General features: G+C 45.4%; 1 protein-coding gene and 1 long non-coding RNA gene across 16 annotated transcripts in view; one reads left to right on the forward strand and one right to left on the reverse strand.

Annotated features, from left to right (window-relative positions):
- PTK2 (protein tyrosine kinase 2) overlaps positions 1-15,987 on the forward strand; it is a 779,173-nt gene that overhangs the window by 722,380 nt on the left and 40,806 nt on the right. For 12 of the 15 annotated variants that reach the window (XM_033930844.1, XM_033930848.1, XM_033930835.1 and 9 more), the window contains one exon: positions 12,290-12,298. The exons of the other annotated variants lie outside the window; for them this stretch is intronic. In XM_033930844.1, the coding sequence (XP_033786735.1) occupies positions 12,290-12,298 (9 nt within the window). The remainder of the gene's footprint in view (positions 1-12,289; positions 12,299-15,987) is intronic. 15 annotated transcript variants of the gene reach the window in all.
- LOC117354055 overlaps positions 1-15,987 on the reverse strand; it is a 70,076-nt gene that overhangs the window by 11,290 nt on the left and 42,799 nt on the right. The window lies entirely within an intron of this gene.

Consider the following 15,987-nt stretch of genomic DNA (forward strand, 5'->3'; position numbering starts at 1 on the left):
TTGAAGTCCCCTAACAGGACAACGTCCCCCCGTAAGGTGATATTCTCAATGTCTTCAATTAATTCATTGTCTTTGTCCTCCGATTGTCTTGGAGGTCTGTATACCACACCGAGGTATAGGCATTTCTCTCCGCCTCTGGCCAGGTTTACCCAGATGGATTCCCCAGTGTACTTGACATCTGTGATCCTAGTTGTCTTGATGTTCTCTTTGATGTAAAGTGCTACCCCACCTCCCAACTTACCCTCTCTATCTTGGCGAAGCAGGTTATATCCTGGTATAGTTATATCCCACCCATGAGAGTCAGTGAACCATGTTTCGGATATTGCTACCACGTCTAGGTCTGCATTTACTATTTCTGTTTCTAGTTCTAGAAATTTATTCCCTAGGCTGTGTGCATTTACATACATAGCTCTCCACTCTTTGTGTCTAAACCCCTTTAGAGAGTTACCCATCTGAATTAGAGTGTCTCCTAGCGAATCTTTTGCAGCAAGGGTACTTACCTCTGACTTAGAAGTGGAGTTTTGGTTCACCTTATTAGGATTGTTACTTACTGCTCCGGTATATAAATGGGTACCCTCCCCCAACTTACCTAGTTTAAAGCCCTTCGAAGCAGGCGGGCTACTCGGTGTCCGAAGACGTTCTTACCTCTGTTGGTCAGGTGGAGTCCATCTGATCCCTGGAGTCCCTGTAGTGCCTCCCCGTGATTCAGGAATCCGAAGTTCATTTCCCAGCACCATCGTTGTAGCCACTCATTTGTCTTCAGAATACGTTCGTCCCTGTCTCTTCCCTTGCCCCTAACAGGAAGAATTGAAGAGAATACTACCTGTGCTCCTGTCTGCTTCAGCCTCTCCCCCAGAGCTCTGAAGTCTCTAGCTATGCCCTCCAGAGTGTTCTTGGCAGTGTCATTCGTTCCGACGTGGATGAGCAGCATCGGGAAGTGGTCCATGGGCCTGAGAAGCCTATCAAGACAGGCTGTCACATCTCGTATTCTGGCTCCAGGCAGACAGCAGACCTCCCTCGACTGCATATCTGGTCTGCATATTGGTCCCTCGGTGCCCCTCAACATGGAGTCCCCGATGACTATTACTCTGCGCTTCCTTTGGGGATGTCGATCAGATGTCCCCGGAACTGGAGTCGTGTGATGGGCGTCTTCCTGATTCTCGTCGGCCGTTCCTTCCTGTAAGATCTGGAATCTGTTCCTCAGGGTGAGTTGTGGGGTTGATGTGAAGCTACCCTGTGTACGAGAAAGAGAAGAAGATGAAGCTAAATAAGGTGGGGGTCTTCTGCGCTTGCCTGTGGAGGAGGTTACTAGCTGCCAGGAGTCGGCGTCTCCAGCCACCTCCTGCACCCCAATCATTGGTCTCAAAGCTGAAGGTTTGGGCGTCTCGAGGATGGACTCGTCGTGCGCCGGCACGGTGATGTGGGACAGCTCCTGGACGACCTCATCGATGAATGCCTCATCCTCTCGGATGCTCCGCAAGCGTTTCACCTCCTCCCTCAGGTTCCATAGTTCCTGCAAGATGTCACCGTCCAGCTGTTCCACCTCCTCTGTCTGCGTAGAGACTGTGGTATACTGCAGGGGGAAGGCCTCGGTCTGCACAGCGACCTCTGTCCACCGTCTCGGGTCCTCCTCTGTCTGAGCGCAGGCCGTGAACACCCCCTTCAACCCCTCGGTGACAGGAATGCTGTTCTTGATGGTAGTCTTAACGCTTCTTGTTCTCCCTGCCATATCCAAGTTGGATAAATAAAAAGAGAAATTAGAAAAGTCTGCCTAAGGTCAGTGTGAGAGTGACTGTGTCGGGCTGCCTTCTATATAGTTAGAGAGGTCTGCCTGTTTGTCAGAGTATTTTTGCCTACTTGTAAGTGAACCCGCTTGTGAGTGTGTGTTGCCTGCTTCTAAATGATCCTGTTTGTTAGTTTTTTATAGCCTGCTTGAGAGTGAGCCTGCTTGTTAAAGTGTTTGGCCTGCTAGTTAGTGTTTTTGCCTGCTTGAGAATGAGCCTGCTTGTGAGTGTGTTTAGCCTGCTTGTGAGTGTGTTTGGCCTGCTTGTTAGTGTGTTAGTGTTAGCCTGCTTGTTAGTGGGTAAGAGGGGACCTCTTTCTGCCCTAAGGTATCCTGTAGTCTGCCCTCTGGCTCTTCTTAAGTCTCTTCGCGACTCGCCGCGCGCCGAACGGCCGCGCGCCGTTGGCACGTCCCCTTTTATGGGGGGAGAGAGATCGAGATCGGGTGTGACGTCAGCAGTGGGCGGAGCTACCACCCGCCTCTTCTCTTCTCTCTGACCCGACTGCCTCTTTCAATCCCCTCCTCCGATGGCTTTCTCCGCCCCCTCTGCTCGCCTCTCCTGCCTTCTCCGCTCCCCTTATCTCCTCCTCCGGTTTTCCTCCGCTCCTGCTGCTATTCCACCCGCCCTCACAGCTTGTGTCAGTCTGCTGCACCTAACCTGAAAGAGAAATCAGCACAATCTCCTGCTTGCGGATCCTCCGATCTGCTCCACCACGTGCTTGCTCCCCTTTAGGCTGGCCCAGTGCTGACTATCCTCCGTTGGCACGTCCCCTTTTATGGGGGGAGAGAGATCGAGATCGGGTGTGACGTCAGCAGTGGGCGGAGCTACCACCCGCCTCTTCTCTTCTCTCTGACCCGACTGCCTCTTTCAATCCCCTCCTCCGATGGCTTTCTCCGCCCCCTCTGCTCGCCTCTCCTGCCTTCTCCGCTCCCCTTATCTCCTCCTCCGGTTTTCCTCCGCTCCTGCTGCTATTCCACCCGCCCTCACAGCTTGTGTCAGTCTGCTGCACCTAACCTGAAAGAGAAATCAGCACAATCTCCTGCTTGCGGATCCTCCGATCTGCTCCACCACGTGCTTGCTCCCCTTTAGGCTGGCCCGATGTGAGACTTACCGGTCTGTAATTTTCAGCCTCAGTCTTGCATCCCTTTTTGTGCAGCGGAATGACGTTAGCTGTTTTCCAGTCCAATGGGACTCTTCCTGTACTCAGGGAACGATTGAAGAGCGTAGCTAACAGTTCTGCAAGGACATCTCTCAACACCCTACGTACTCTGGGATTTAGTTTATCCGATCCCATGGCTTTGTTCACTTTGAAAAAGTATTTTAAAATCTCAGCTTTATTAGTATTTCTTCATTAAAAATATAATTCAAAAAAACTTTCTTTTATATAAATTAATAAAGTGCTCAGTCCATGAAATCAATCATATTTTTGAGATAACATGTGACAGTGGTCAATCCTGGGCCATTATATTCTTCTTGGCCCTTCTCCAACCTTCTATTCAATAATATGAACAAGCTCAACTACAGGTTGGATTTCCATCAAAACCACTGTAGAATTGGTGATTATGTGCAAATGTGCTAAAGTGTTATAGTGCTGTAAACTTGACTCCTTTGGGTTTCTTCTACCCCCCAACTCGAGTTTCGAGAGTGTCTTCGTCAGGAGGGGTACTAGGAGCATAAAAACAATATTAAGCTAAATTATTATCAAATCCTAAAACTTTATCTACTCTAATAGAATACCAGTAATCTCTTACTAATGCTCAAATCATTAAATTTCATAAGTCCTACATAACTTAAATCTACCTTCATACCTGTTAGTCGGCTCTCACACATTTGGGGCGAACGAACCAAACTGGCATCTCTCTCTACTCAAACCTGGACTTTAAATATCATATCAGATTACCCTAACCGGAAGGACTCCCTCTGAACCGGAACCAAAATCTTTACAAAGCTGTCCATTCTACTTCCAAATTCAACCCGGTATCTGTAAATGTTTTCCAGTTAAATATGAATCGTTGTTCCTTATAATGTAGTAGTTTACCTAAGTCTCCCTGATAATTTTTTATATGTATTAAAACTGTATACCGTAATGAGTCTACTGTGTGGGATTCCTGTAACCAATGGGCCACCAGGGGGGCGGTAACCCGCGCACAACGTATATTGCTCAGGTGCTCCGTGATACGAGTCTTAATCATCCTACTTGTCTGGCCAATATATAATTTATCACACGGATATCTGATACAGTATATCACACCTGACGACTCACAATCTGTACCCGATGAAAGTTTAAATTGTTTACCATTGGTATGAGGAACTCCAATCTGACCTTGCTCCATTACATATTTGCAGTTACAACAGTGACCACATTTACGGTGCGATGGTAAATGCTTATATTTATTGTTGTTATGTTTACAATATTTAAGTTGTTCCCCCAAATTGCTAGATCTTCTAAATGCAAATTTGGGATTATCTTTCAACTGAGGGTATACTTGTAACACTTGTAACCAATGTTTTAATATTATATTTTTGATCTTATTACTCATTAAATTATAAGGTAAGACGCAAGCTATTCGTGACTCTTGATCATGTGCCAACTAACAGGTATGAAAGTAGATTTAAGTTATGTAGGACTTATGAAATTTAATGATTTGAGCATTAGTAAGAGATTACTGGTATTCTATTAGAGTACCGTATTTTCACACATATAACGCGCGCGTTATACGCGTTTTTACCTACCGCGCATACCCCTCGCGCGTTATATGCGTGAGCGCGGTATACAAAAGTTTTAAAACATAGTTCCCACCCCGCCCGACGCCCGATTCACCCCCCCAGCAGGACCCGCTCGCACCCCCACCCCGAACGACCGCTCGCACGCGCTCCCACCCGCACCCGCATCCACGACCGGAGCAAGAGGGAGCCCAAGCCCTCTTGCCCGGCCGACTCCCCGACATCCGATACATCCCCCCCCCCCCGGCAGGACCACTCGCACCCCCACCCCGAAGGACCGCCGACTTCCCGACAATATCGGGCCAGAAGGGAGCCCAAACCCTCCTGGCCACGGCGACCCCCTAACCCCACCCCGCACTACATTACGGGCAGGAGGGATCCCAGGCCCTCCTGCCCTCGACGCAAACCCCCCCCCCCCCAACGACCGCCCCCCCCAAGAACCTCCGACCGCCCCCCAGCCGACCCGCGATCCCCCTGGCGACCCCCACGACCCCCCCACCCCCCTTCCTCGTACCTTTGGTAGTTGGCCGGACAGACGGGAGCCAAACCCGCCTGTCCGGCAGGCAGCCAACGAAGGAATGAGGCCGGATTGGCCCATCCATCCTAAAGCTCCGCCTACTGGTGGGGCCTAAGGCGCGTGGGCCAATCAGAATAGGCCCTGGAGCCTTAGGTCCCACCTGGGGGCGCGGCCTGAGGCACATGGGCCCAACCCGACCATGTGCCTCAGGCCGCGCCCCCAGGTGGGACCTAAGGCTCCAGGGCCTATTCTGATTGGCCCACGCGCCTTAGGCCCCACCAGTAGGCGGAGCTTTAGGATAGATGGGCCAATCCGGCCTCATTCCTTCGTTGGCTGCCTGCCGGACAGGCGGGTTTGGCTCCCGTCTGTCCGGCCAACTACCAAAGGTACGGGGAAGGGGGGTGGGGGGGTCGTGGGGGTCGCCAGGGGGGTCGCGGGTCGGCTGGGGGGGCGGTCGGAGGTTCTTGGGGGGGGCGGTCGTTGGGGGGGAGGGGGGTTTGCGTCGAGGGCAGGAGGGCCTGGGATCCCTCCTGCCCGTAATGTAGTGCGGGGTGGGGTTAGGGGGTCGCCGTGGCCAGGAGGATTTGGGCTCCCTCCTGGCCCGATATTGTTGGGGAGTCGGCGGTCCTTCGGGGGGAGGGATGTATCGGACGTCGGGGGGGGGGCATCAGGCTTTCAGGATGGGGACAGACCTTCAAGGGGGGACAGTGCACGGAAGTCAGGGGGGGTGAACGGAGAGTCGGGACAGCGCACGGAAAGTCAGGGCGGGCGAAAGGAGCGTCGGGCAGCATGCGCGGTATACCCGTGAGCGCGGTATACCAAAGTTTTGTACATATCATCGTGATTTCTGCGCGCTATACCCGTGTGCGCGTTTTATACGGGTGCGCGTTATTTGCGTGAAAATACGGTAGATAATCTGTGTTTTAGGATTTGATAATAATTTAGCTTAATTTATTGTTTTTATGCTCCTAGTACCCCTCCTGACGAAGACACTCTCGAAACTCGAGTTGGGGGGTAGAAGAAACCCAAAGGAGTCAAGTTTACAGCACTATAACACTTTAGCACATTTGCACATAATCACCAATTCTACAGTGGTTTTGATGGAAATCCAACCTGTAGTTGAGCTTGTTCATATTATTGAATAGAAGGTTGGAGAAGGGCCAAGAAGAATATAATGGCCCAGGATTAACCACTGTCACATGTTATCTCAAAAATATGATTGATTTCATGGACTGAGCACTTTATTAATTTATATAAAAGAAAGTTTTTTTGAATTATATTTTTAATGAAGAAATACTAATAAAGCTGAGATTTTAAAATACTTTTTTGTGATTATAACATCTAGCTATATAAATAATATCTCCCAAGTTTTGTGATTTGTTCACTTTGAGCCTTGATAGTTCTTGGTAGATGCTGCTGGCGGTAAATTCAAAATTCCAAAACGGGTCGTTTGAGCTCTCCCTTGCCTGCAGCTGTGGACCGGATCCCGGTGCCTCGCAGGTAAAGACTGAGCAGAAGTATTCATTGAGTAATTCAGCTTTATCAGAGTCCGATTCTATATATTTACTGTCAGGTTTCCTAAGGCGCACTATCCCATCTGTGTTCCTTTTCCTGTCACTAACATACCTGAAAAAGGATTTATCCCCTTTTTTGATATTCTTTGCTAGATTTTCTTCCATCCGAAGTTTGGTATCTCTGACTGCTGTTTTGACAGTTCTAGATTTCGCCCGATAGTCTTCTTTAGCTTCTAGTCTTTCTGATTGTTTGTAGGATACAAATGCTCTTTTCTTCTGTTTCACGTGTTCCGAGATCTCCACGGAGAACCACTGAGGTTTATTATTTCTCCGCCATTTACTCACTGTATTTATATAGAGGTTGGTTGCTTCCTGTAAACATAGACATAGAAACATAGAAATAGATGGCAGATAAGGACCAAGGCCCATCTAGTCTGCCCACCCTAATGTCCCTCCCCTACCTTCGCTCTGTTAATAGATCCCTCCCCTACCTTTGCCCTGTGAATAGATCCCATGTGACGATCCCATTTGGCCTTAAAATCAGGCACGCTGCTGGCCTCGATCACATGCAGTGGAAGAGTATTCCAGCGATTCTGTAGTGTAGATTTTAGAGTAGACCACAGTACCTCCACACTATCTGTTGGTTTTGCAGCGTCTCATAGACGAAATTTCCCATGCTCTTGAATTTAGTACCTTTTAAGCTAAGGACCTTTGTGGATGTGTTTGATCTAATGAAACCTTTCCTGAGGTGAAACCACACCATGTTGTGCTCACTGGAGGCTAACGCTTCACCCACTGAAACCTTTGTGACACTATCTCCATTGGTGAGTATCAGGTCCAGTATCGCCTGATCCCTAGTGTGCTCCAATACCATCTGTTTGAGTCGTGCTCCCCGTATGGAGGTTAGTAGCCTCCTGCTGCCGCTGGTCGTAGCGGAAAGTTTGTTCCAATCGGCATCTGGCATATTGAAGTCCCCCAACAGTACTGTGTCTCCACGCAGTGTGATGGTCTCGATGTCTTCGATTAATTCGATGTCCATGTCATCCTGTTGCCTTGGAGGTCTGTATACAACGCCAAGATACAGGCATTTGTCATTTCCCCTGGCCAGGTTAACCCAGAGGGATTCCCCGGTATACTTGACCCCTGTGATTCTGGTAACTTTGATGTCCTCTTTGATGTATAGTGCTACCCCTCCTCCTGTTTTGCCCTCTTTGTCTCAACGGAGCAAGTTATATCCTGGTATAACCATATCCCACCCATGGGAATCCGTGAACCAGGTTTCAGATATTGCCACTACATCTAGGTCGGCATTCCTCACTTCCGTCTCTAATTCCAGAATTTTATTGCCTAAACTGTGGGCATTAACGTACATAGCCATCCATACCTTATGTTCTCCTGGTCTCCGTGGAGATTTTCCCATTTGAGTTAGTGTGTCTCCTGCAGCATTGTCTGCAGTGTGTGTACTTACCTCAGACTCAGAAATGGAGTGGCAACTTACCCTGCCAGGATGGTTACTTACCACACCAGTATGAGAGAGGGTACCCTCTCCCAACTCACCTAGTTTAAAGCCCTTCAGAGCAGGTGAGCTAGTCGTCATCCAAAGACGTTCTTTCCTCTTCTGGTCAGGTGGAGCCCGTCTGGTCCCTGTAGACCTTGAAGTGCCTCTCCATGGTCCAGGAATCCGAAGTTCATCTCTGCACCATCCGCATAGCCACTCATTTGCCCTCTGGATACGATCTTCCCTGGCGCTTCCCTTGCCTTATGGGGCAGGTGGTGGACTCCTAACCCAAGAGCGTTGTTTGGCTTTTATATGATAGTGTCACCTAACCCTAAAGGCATGTCAGTGTTTGCTGCTCAAGCTATGTTGCTGGGCAAAAAGACAATCCTGTCCAGTTGGCTGTTCAGTGAACCCCGACCTACAGCCAGTGGAGATCGACAATGATTGTACAAGCCTCCTTGGAACGCAGATGATTTGTGGACCTTGACTCTTGTGCGGGCGAGCACTTTCATCTGATTTGGGAGCCCTTTTGGAAGGACCTTACACCACTTGCGAGAAGTCGTCTCTTGAATTCATGACCCTTCTTCTGTTCAATTGTATTCTGTGCCTACTTTGGATTGTGTTGGTAGGGGAGAGCTGGGGGGAGGGGAGGGGGCTGGACTGGGGGTTTCTTAGTTGTGCTATTGTACTAAGAAAAATGTTGTACTTGTAGGTATTTTTGCACTATGTTCTAATAAATACATTTAAACATAAGTTCACACTACCTGACCTTGGATTTTGCATTTAGATTTAGGTATATCTTTCTTAGTAATGGCACAAGGCAAGTTACGATGGCCCCTCCCCAATCCCAAGATGCACTGTGTAGGGGAGGGGCCTTAGACGCCAGAGCCATTCAGGGTCTTAGGCCCCTCCTAGTACATCCTAGGATGCACCAGGAAGGGGAAAGCCTGCCATTTTGAAGAGGCATGCCTGCCAGCTGGAGGGAGTGGACATCCCTATGGCCATCCTTCAATTTCAAGGTACATGGTTGGGGCTGCTAAGGTGTCATTGGGAGGGCGGGGGACGTTGGTGGCAGAAGGGCGTGGACATCCCTCTGCCGTCCTTAAATATAAAGGTGCGGGGGACTGTTGAAGGGGTTGGGAGATGCCTGCGGTAGGAGAGAGTGGGCCTCCCTCCTGCCATCCTTCAATTTAAATGTGTGGGAGGCTTTTGGGGGGCAGGGGATGTTGGCAGCAGGAGGGAGTGAGCATCACTCCTGTCGAACGGGGAGCATCAAACAGCCCTGGAGGAGGAACAGAGGGAAGGAGGAACAGAGGGAGGGAGGAATTGGGAGTCTTTTTTTTAATTTGCAGGGGAGGTGGGGAGAGAGCCTGAGAAGCCTTGCTTTCCTGTCAGTGCCTGAACCAATCAGCTGATTGTTTGGCAATATTACATATAAGTGACTTTTTTATGACTACTTTATTAAAATAGTGGTAATTTTTTATTGTAGGTTTCATGAGTATATGATAAATGTGGTTCATTAGATCATTTGTGAAAATAAGGTAAATGAATGGTCTTCAGCATGTCTATAGATGGAGGCTTGAGCACATAATATAATGAATAAGAATGATAAATAAAGAAGGTATATTAATTTAGAGGATATACTGTAGTTGTGAAGAATTTTATTTAATCTATTGAGTGATACTATGCATTGTTATATTTCTTTGATATTGTTCCACACAGGCATCTCATAAATAAACTGAATGCCCTTGGTATGGGCCTCAAAGTTACAGATTGGGTCAGGAGCTGGTTGAGTGGAATGCAGCAGAGGGTAGTGGTCAATGGAGATCGCTCTAAGGAAAGCAATATTACCAGTGATGTACCACAAGATTCAGTTCTTGGGCCTGTTCTTTTTAACATTTTTGTAAGTGATATTGCTGAAGGGCTGTCTGGTAAGATTTGCTTCTTTGCAGATGATATCAAAATATGCAATAGAGTAGACACCCCTGAAGGTGTAAATGACATGAGGGAGGACCTAGTGAAGCTTGAGGAATGGTCCGGAATTTGGCAGCTAAGATGTAATACTAAGAAATGCAAGGTCATGCATTTGGGTTGCAAAAACCTGAGGAGACGGTACAGTTTAGGGGGTGAAGAACTTTTGTGTACAGAAGAGGAGCAGGACTTGAGTATGATGGTATGTGATAATACTAAGCTGGCTAAACTGGTTGAAAAGGCGATGGTGAAAGCTAGAAGGATTCTTCGATTCACAGGAAGAGAAATAGTAGAAAAAAGGAGATAATGATTCCCTTGTATAAGAATCTGGTGAGACTTCATTTAGAATATTATGTACAATTTTGGAGATAATAATAATAATAACTTTATTCTTCTATACTGCCATAGTCAGATGACTTCTAGGCGGTTCACATCGAAGAGGGCTGGACAATCAACAAATTACAGAAAGTAAATGGTGAAGGTACAACATATTACACAAGGAATAGACAGAAGAAAAATATAAATTTAGATGCACCTTCAAACAGATATAAACAGGATGGAGTCGGTCCAGAGGAAGGGTACTAAAATGGTCAGTGGTCTTTGTTATAAGGCATATGGGAACAGACAAAGATCAAAACGAATGCTAGGAAGTTCTTCTTTACCCAACGTGTGGTGGACACCTGGAATGCGCTTCCAAAGGGCATAATAGGACAGAGTACAGTACTGGAGTTCAAGAAAGGATTGGACAATTTCCTGCTAGAAAAGGTGATAGAGGGGGATAGATATAGGATTACTGCACAGGTCCTGGACCTATTGGCCGCCGCGTGAGCATGCTGCTGGGTGCAATGGACCTCAGGTCTGACCCAGCGGAGGCATTGCTTATGTTCTTATGTATACTTTGGAGGAAAGGCAGGAGAAGGAAATATGATTATTAGTGCATTAGAAATCAAATGTTATGTGCAGCCATTAAAAAAAATTACTATGTAAGCACTTCATAACTTCTATTTTATAGGCAGTTTGGGCCTGATTCTATAAATGGTTACTAAATTGGTAGGCGCCATTGGAAATGGCACCTACTGTATGTCAGTCACTTTTTATAGAATCGTGCCAAGCAATGCCTACCATCAGTAGGCGTCATAGTGTTTAGCACTGGTATATTAGGCCAGGGTTTTCCTGGCCTAATTTACAGACACCTAAGTCATTCCACTCCCAAACTCTGTCCCTAACCACACCTATCTTTTAGGTAGGTACAGGTAGGCACCATTAGGTGCTATTTGGAACTTAATTTTTTTTTATGGTGCTTTCAATTATGTCAATTAAGCCTATTTAAAAAATTAAGTTCCACGCAGAAGTCAGCTAGGCATCACTAGGCACCATTTATAGAATCAGGGCCTAAGGTCTCATTTTACACATTTAGTATGTACAGATTTGAATCTTACCACAAGATGCCTGAGAACATTCCACAGTAAAACATGTTAAGCTGCAGTAAGCATGTATTAGCCCTTACCACAGCTTAGTGAAAGGGCCCTGTACTTGGCAAGAAACTTACATTATTCCCTTAGTGTTATATAGGAGGAAGAGAAATGTAAATTGCATGTTAATTTGACAAATTCCTGGCCTTCCTGGCATGCTTAGTTAAATAGGTGTAGTAGACAGATACTATCATAGTTGCTGGCTCTGCTAGTAAACTTTACAGGACAATATACCCTTCAGGAGAAAACAATTGGGTTTTTTTTATTTTTTGACACACACAAGACCTCAGGCTAACAAAAGAAAAGTGTGTTTATTAAGTAGACTTTTGAGTGGCTGAACAATATAATATAAGAAATACATCTTGCATGAATTGTATAATTGCCATCGAAAGAAAAACCTTTAATAATTTTTACAAAAAATAAATAAAAACATATTTCCCTAGTTTAGTCACCTATAAAACATATTTACCAGTTTATTGGTTAGATTGATTTATCTTTGTCAGGCTTTGTATCCAATTTTCAGGTTTTGCTGTCTAAAGCAAAAAACATGGGTGCATTGCATACATTATTTTCTCTGAAAGGAGGAATGCTTAGCAGATGGTGCAAGTTTGATGCTTTCATTGGAATGAATTGGCAGCTAACTTTCTGAGGCAGTAATATTAAGAATGCATTGAATTTTTTATTGCAACTTTCAACTTGCCTTTTTTGTCTTTTATTTCCTGCTGGATTTATTAATATTGTGTTTCTTTTTTCCCCCCTTTCTTTGATAAATTTTCTTTAACCTCCCTTCACATTCTGTTCAACATTAGCCATGGCGGGTAAGCACATTGTATATGTGTAAGCTGTTACTTTGTTACCTTAGTTCCTTTTATATGTACTACCAAAATATAAGGAAATACGAATCTTATTCTGCTCATTCTTAATATTAAATATACAAATATAGAACAAATCTCTCTTGAATCACACAATTAATTTTGTTTTATTTTTGGCAGATAATTCTTCCATAAATTTAATATAATTGTATTTTAATTAATGTTTTCATTGAATCATACTAAAGAAATAACATTGGAAAATCTATAAATGTGTTCAGTAGCTAAAATTCCTTGAGAGCAATGATTTATTTAAGTAAAATCCTCCTCCACAGTAAAGACGGTCAGCAGTTAAGATAAAGCACTTAAAATCAGCCAAACATTTTTAAAACATTGTTTTTCAGATTCTACAACCAACTTTTGATAATGCAGTTATTAATAGGCATTATTAATTGAGTTTGCTTTAATGTTAGCTGTCTCAAGTAAAATACAAGGTCATTTAACTACGAGCACTATGATATTGGCAATTTCTGTGAGCACTTTCATTATTTTGTAATTACCCTGACCCCAAGTAAAATAGCAATGATCAAAGTCAGCTTTCTAGGAGGCAAACCCCCAATACTGCTCATGTTTTTTAAAATGAATTTGATTTTAGAATATGAAATATAGGTGTCCTTTTATTAAACTGCATTAAGGACCTGATTCTGTAAACGGCACTTAACTCCTAGGCACCATTTATAGAACTGACTTAGGCGTTGCTAGGCATCCTAATGTTTGCATCAGTACATTAGACCAGGGTTTTCCAGGCCTAATTTAATGAAGCATAGCACAGACACCTAACGACACCTAAGTCATACCACGCCTATTTCCCGCCCCTATCCATGCCCACTTTTGAGTTAGGTGCTGGTAGGCACCTCACTGAATTCAGTTCTCAACTTCAATTAAAGTGAAATTAATGTTTTTTTAATTTGACTTGTAATGTATTTATTAAAATGCCAATTAAAATCAATTAAATTTGGGACTGCACAGATTTCTGCTATGTGCCATTTATATAATTTCTCTATAAGTTCTAACAAACACTTAACTCAGGGGTACCCACACTTTTTGGGCTTGTGAGCTACTTTTAAAATGAACAAGTCAAAATGATCTACGGACAATAAAATTAAAAAACAAAAAACAATGCACACTATACACAGAAAAAATGTTAATTATCATTTATATTCCAGGGGTTTTCAAAAAGGTCAAGGCAGATGACTTTATGCAATGTCACCTCAATAACAACTATACAAAAATAGACAAATATATCCCCTCCCTTTTTATTAAACCACGACGATAGTGGTTTTTAGCTTAGGGAGTTGTGCTGAATGCCCTGCGCTGCTCTCGATGCTCATAGGCTCTCTGCGCTAAAAAACACTATTGCGGTTTAGTAAAAGGGGGCCATAGTGCAAAATATAGACAGCAGATATAAATTCTCAAAACGGACACATTTTGATCACTAAATTGAAAATAAAATCATTTTTCCTAACTTTGTTGTCTGGTGATTTCATGAGTCTCTGGTTGCACTTTATTCTTCTGATTGTGCATCCATTATTTCTTCCCTTCTTTCAGCCTCCTGTATGCTTCCTCTCCTCCAAACCTCATTCCCTCACCCAACTTTTTCTTACTCTCTCCCTGCCCCCTCCCCTGTCTTTCTCTCTCCCTGCCCCCTTTCTTTGTCTTCCTGCCCCTTTTCTTTCTGTTTCCCTTCTTTCTTTCTGTCTCCCTGACCCCCTTTCTTTCTTTCTCCCTTCCTGCCCTCCCCCAAGCCACCACCGCTGTCATCGGGGAACAGGCCACCACTGCATTCTGAGCTCTCCCTGCTTCCACACCGTAAAGAGAACGCAGAAGCACCATGACCAGCCTTCCCCACCCGACGTCAATTCTAACGTCTGAGAGGAAGTTCCGGGCCAGCCAGGCAGCGATTGGCTGGCCCCGAACTTCCTCTCAGAATTTACATCGGGTGAGGAAGGTTGATCGGCTCGGCACTTCAGCGTCCTCTTTATGGCATTGCGAAGCAGGTAGAGCAAGTCTATCACGGAGCCCAGGATGGGCTCAACGATGAGCTCGCGTTGCCTTCGCGATCTACTGGTTGATCGCTATTGACGTTTTGGGCACCCCTGGCTTAACCCAACAAAATTAACCTAACAGAGGGGGGAGACACTAAATCATTCATCATTATTTATTTATTTAAAATATTTATATACCATTTAAAACTAAGTGGTTTACATAATTTGCATACATAATATAAAAATAAACACGTGATAAAACAAATACATGTATCTGTGTACTCAAGGGCATGGTAATTATTTTTTTGTTGAGGCATATTGGGTGTAGACAGAGGATGCTCCTGCACTAACCAGTTAGCACATCTACATTACTGCATGTTAATTGGTTAGTGCAAAGTTAACATAGGAGTCTTTAGTGCAGGAATAGCCTAGTGGTTAGAGCAGCTGCCTCAGCACCCTGAGGTTGTGAGTACCACTCTACAGCTCCTTGTGAATCTGGGCAAGTCACTTAACACTTCATTGCCCTGGGTACCAAATAAGTACCAGTCTAAAATATGTAAATCGCTTTGATTGTAACCACACAGAAACATAATATATCAAGTCCTATCCCATCCCCTTTATCACCTTCTAAATAGGATGGTAATTTTTTAATGGCTTCATGCTAATGCTAACATTAACGTACATTCCTAAACAACAAAAAATATAGAAAATAGCCCTTTTTCATGGCTATAGTTAAAATGGCCAAAGCATATGCATTAAAGTGACCTTAGCACATACTTACGCAAGTTTTCCCTGTGCACCATTTTTCTCATTGGAGGAAAAAGACTAGTGGAGTGTCACAGAGATTTGTACTAGAACCAGTTCATTTTCTTTTTCCATTTTATAATTACAACAAAGAAAAAAAATTTTTGAGAAGTAAACAAAAGATAATAGAAATTTATCAAACTCAGAGTTTAAAAATCTGATAAAGTTAACAGTCCACCAGAAGGGAGACAAGAAAGGTGAAAGTCATGGAAAGCTAACCTAATCAAGGAATACCGTATTTGCCGGCGTATAAGACGACTTTTCAGTACCTTAAAATCCTCCCCAAAGTCGGGGGTCGTCTTATACGCCGGGTACTGTTTACATGCCCTTACTTTACATTAGAGAGCTGCACGGGGACGCCCCTAGGGTCGCGGGGATCCCGTGGGGACGCCCCCTAGGGTCGCGGGGATTCCATGGGGACGCCTCCGAGGGTCGCGGGGCTCCTGCGGGGCTGGATGCTCAGTCTTCTGGATGTACGCGGCCCTTCTTCTCCCTACCTTCTCTGCTTGCAGCACAGAGCCGAACGGAAGTCTTCCCGACGTCAGCGCTGACGTCGGAGGGGAGGGAGGGCTTAAACAAAGCTTAAACAAAGCCCTCCCTCCCTCCGACGTCAGCGCTGACGTTGGGAAGACTTCCGTTCGGCTCTGTGCTGCAGGCAGGGCAGATAAGGAGAAGGAGAGTAGCCTCGCGGTTCGAGTGGCTACCAAGAGAGAGGGGCGGCCGCCCCGCCCCGGTTGCAGCACAGCCGGCCAGGTTCCCTTACTTTTGTGGCACTTCCCCGACCGACCGATAACAGCCCGGGTCCGACAATCCTCCCTGCCCTGTAGCCGCAAATCTAATTACCTTCTT

This window comes from Geotrypetes seraphini, chromosome 2 (genome assembly GCF_902459505.1).
Source record: "Geotrypetes seraphini chromosome 2, aGeoSer1.1, whole genome shotgun sequence".
In the NCBI taxonomy this organism is placed as follows: Eukaryota; Metazoa; Chordata; class Amphibia; order Gymnophiona; family Dermophiidae; genus Geotrypetes; species Geotrypetes seraphini.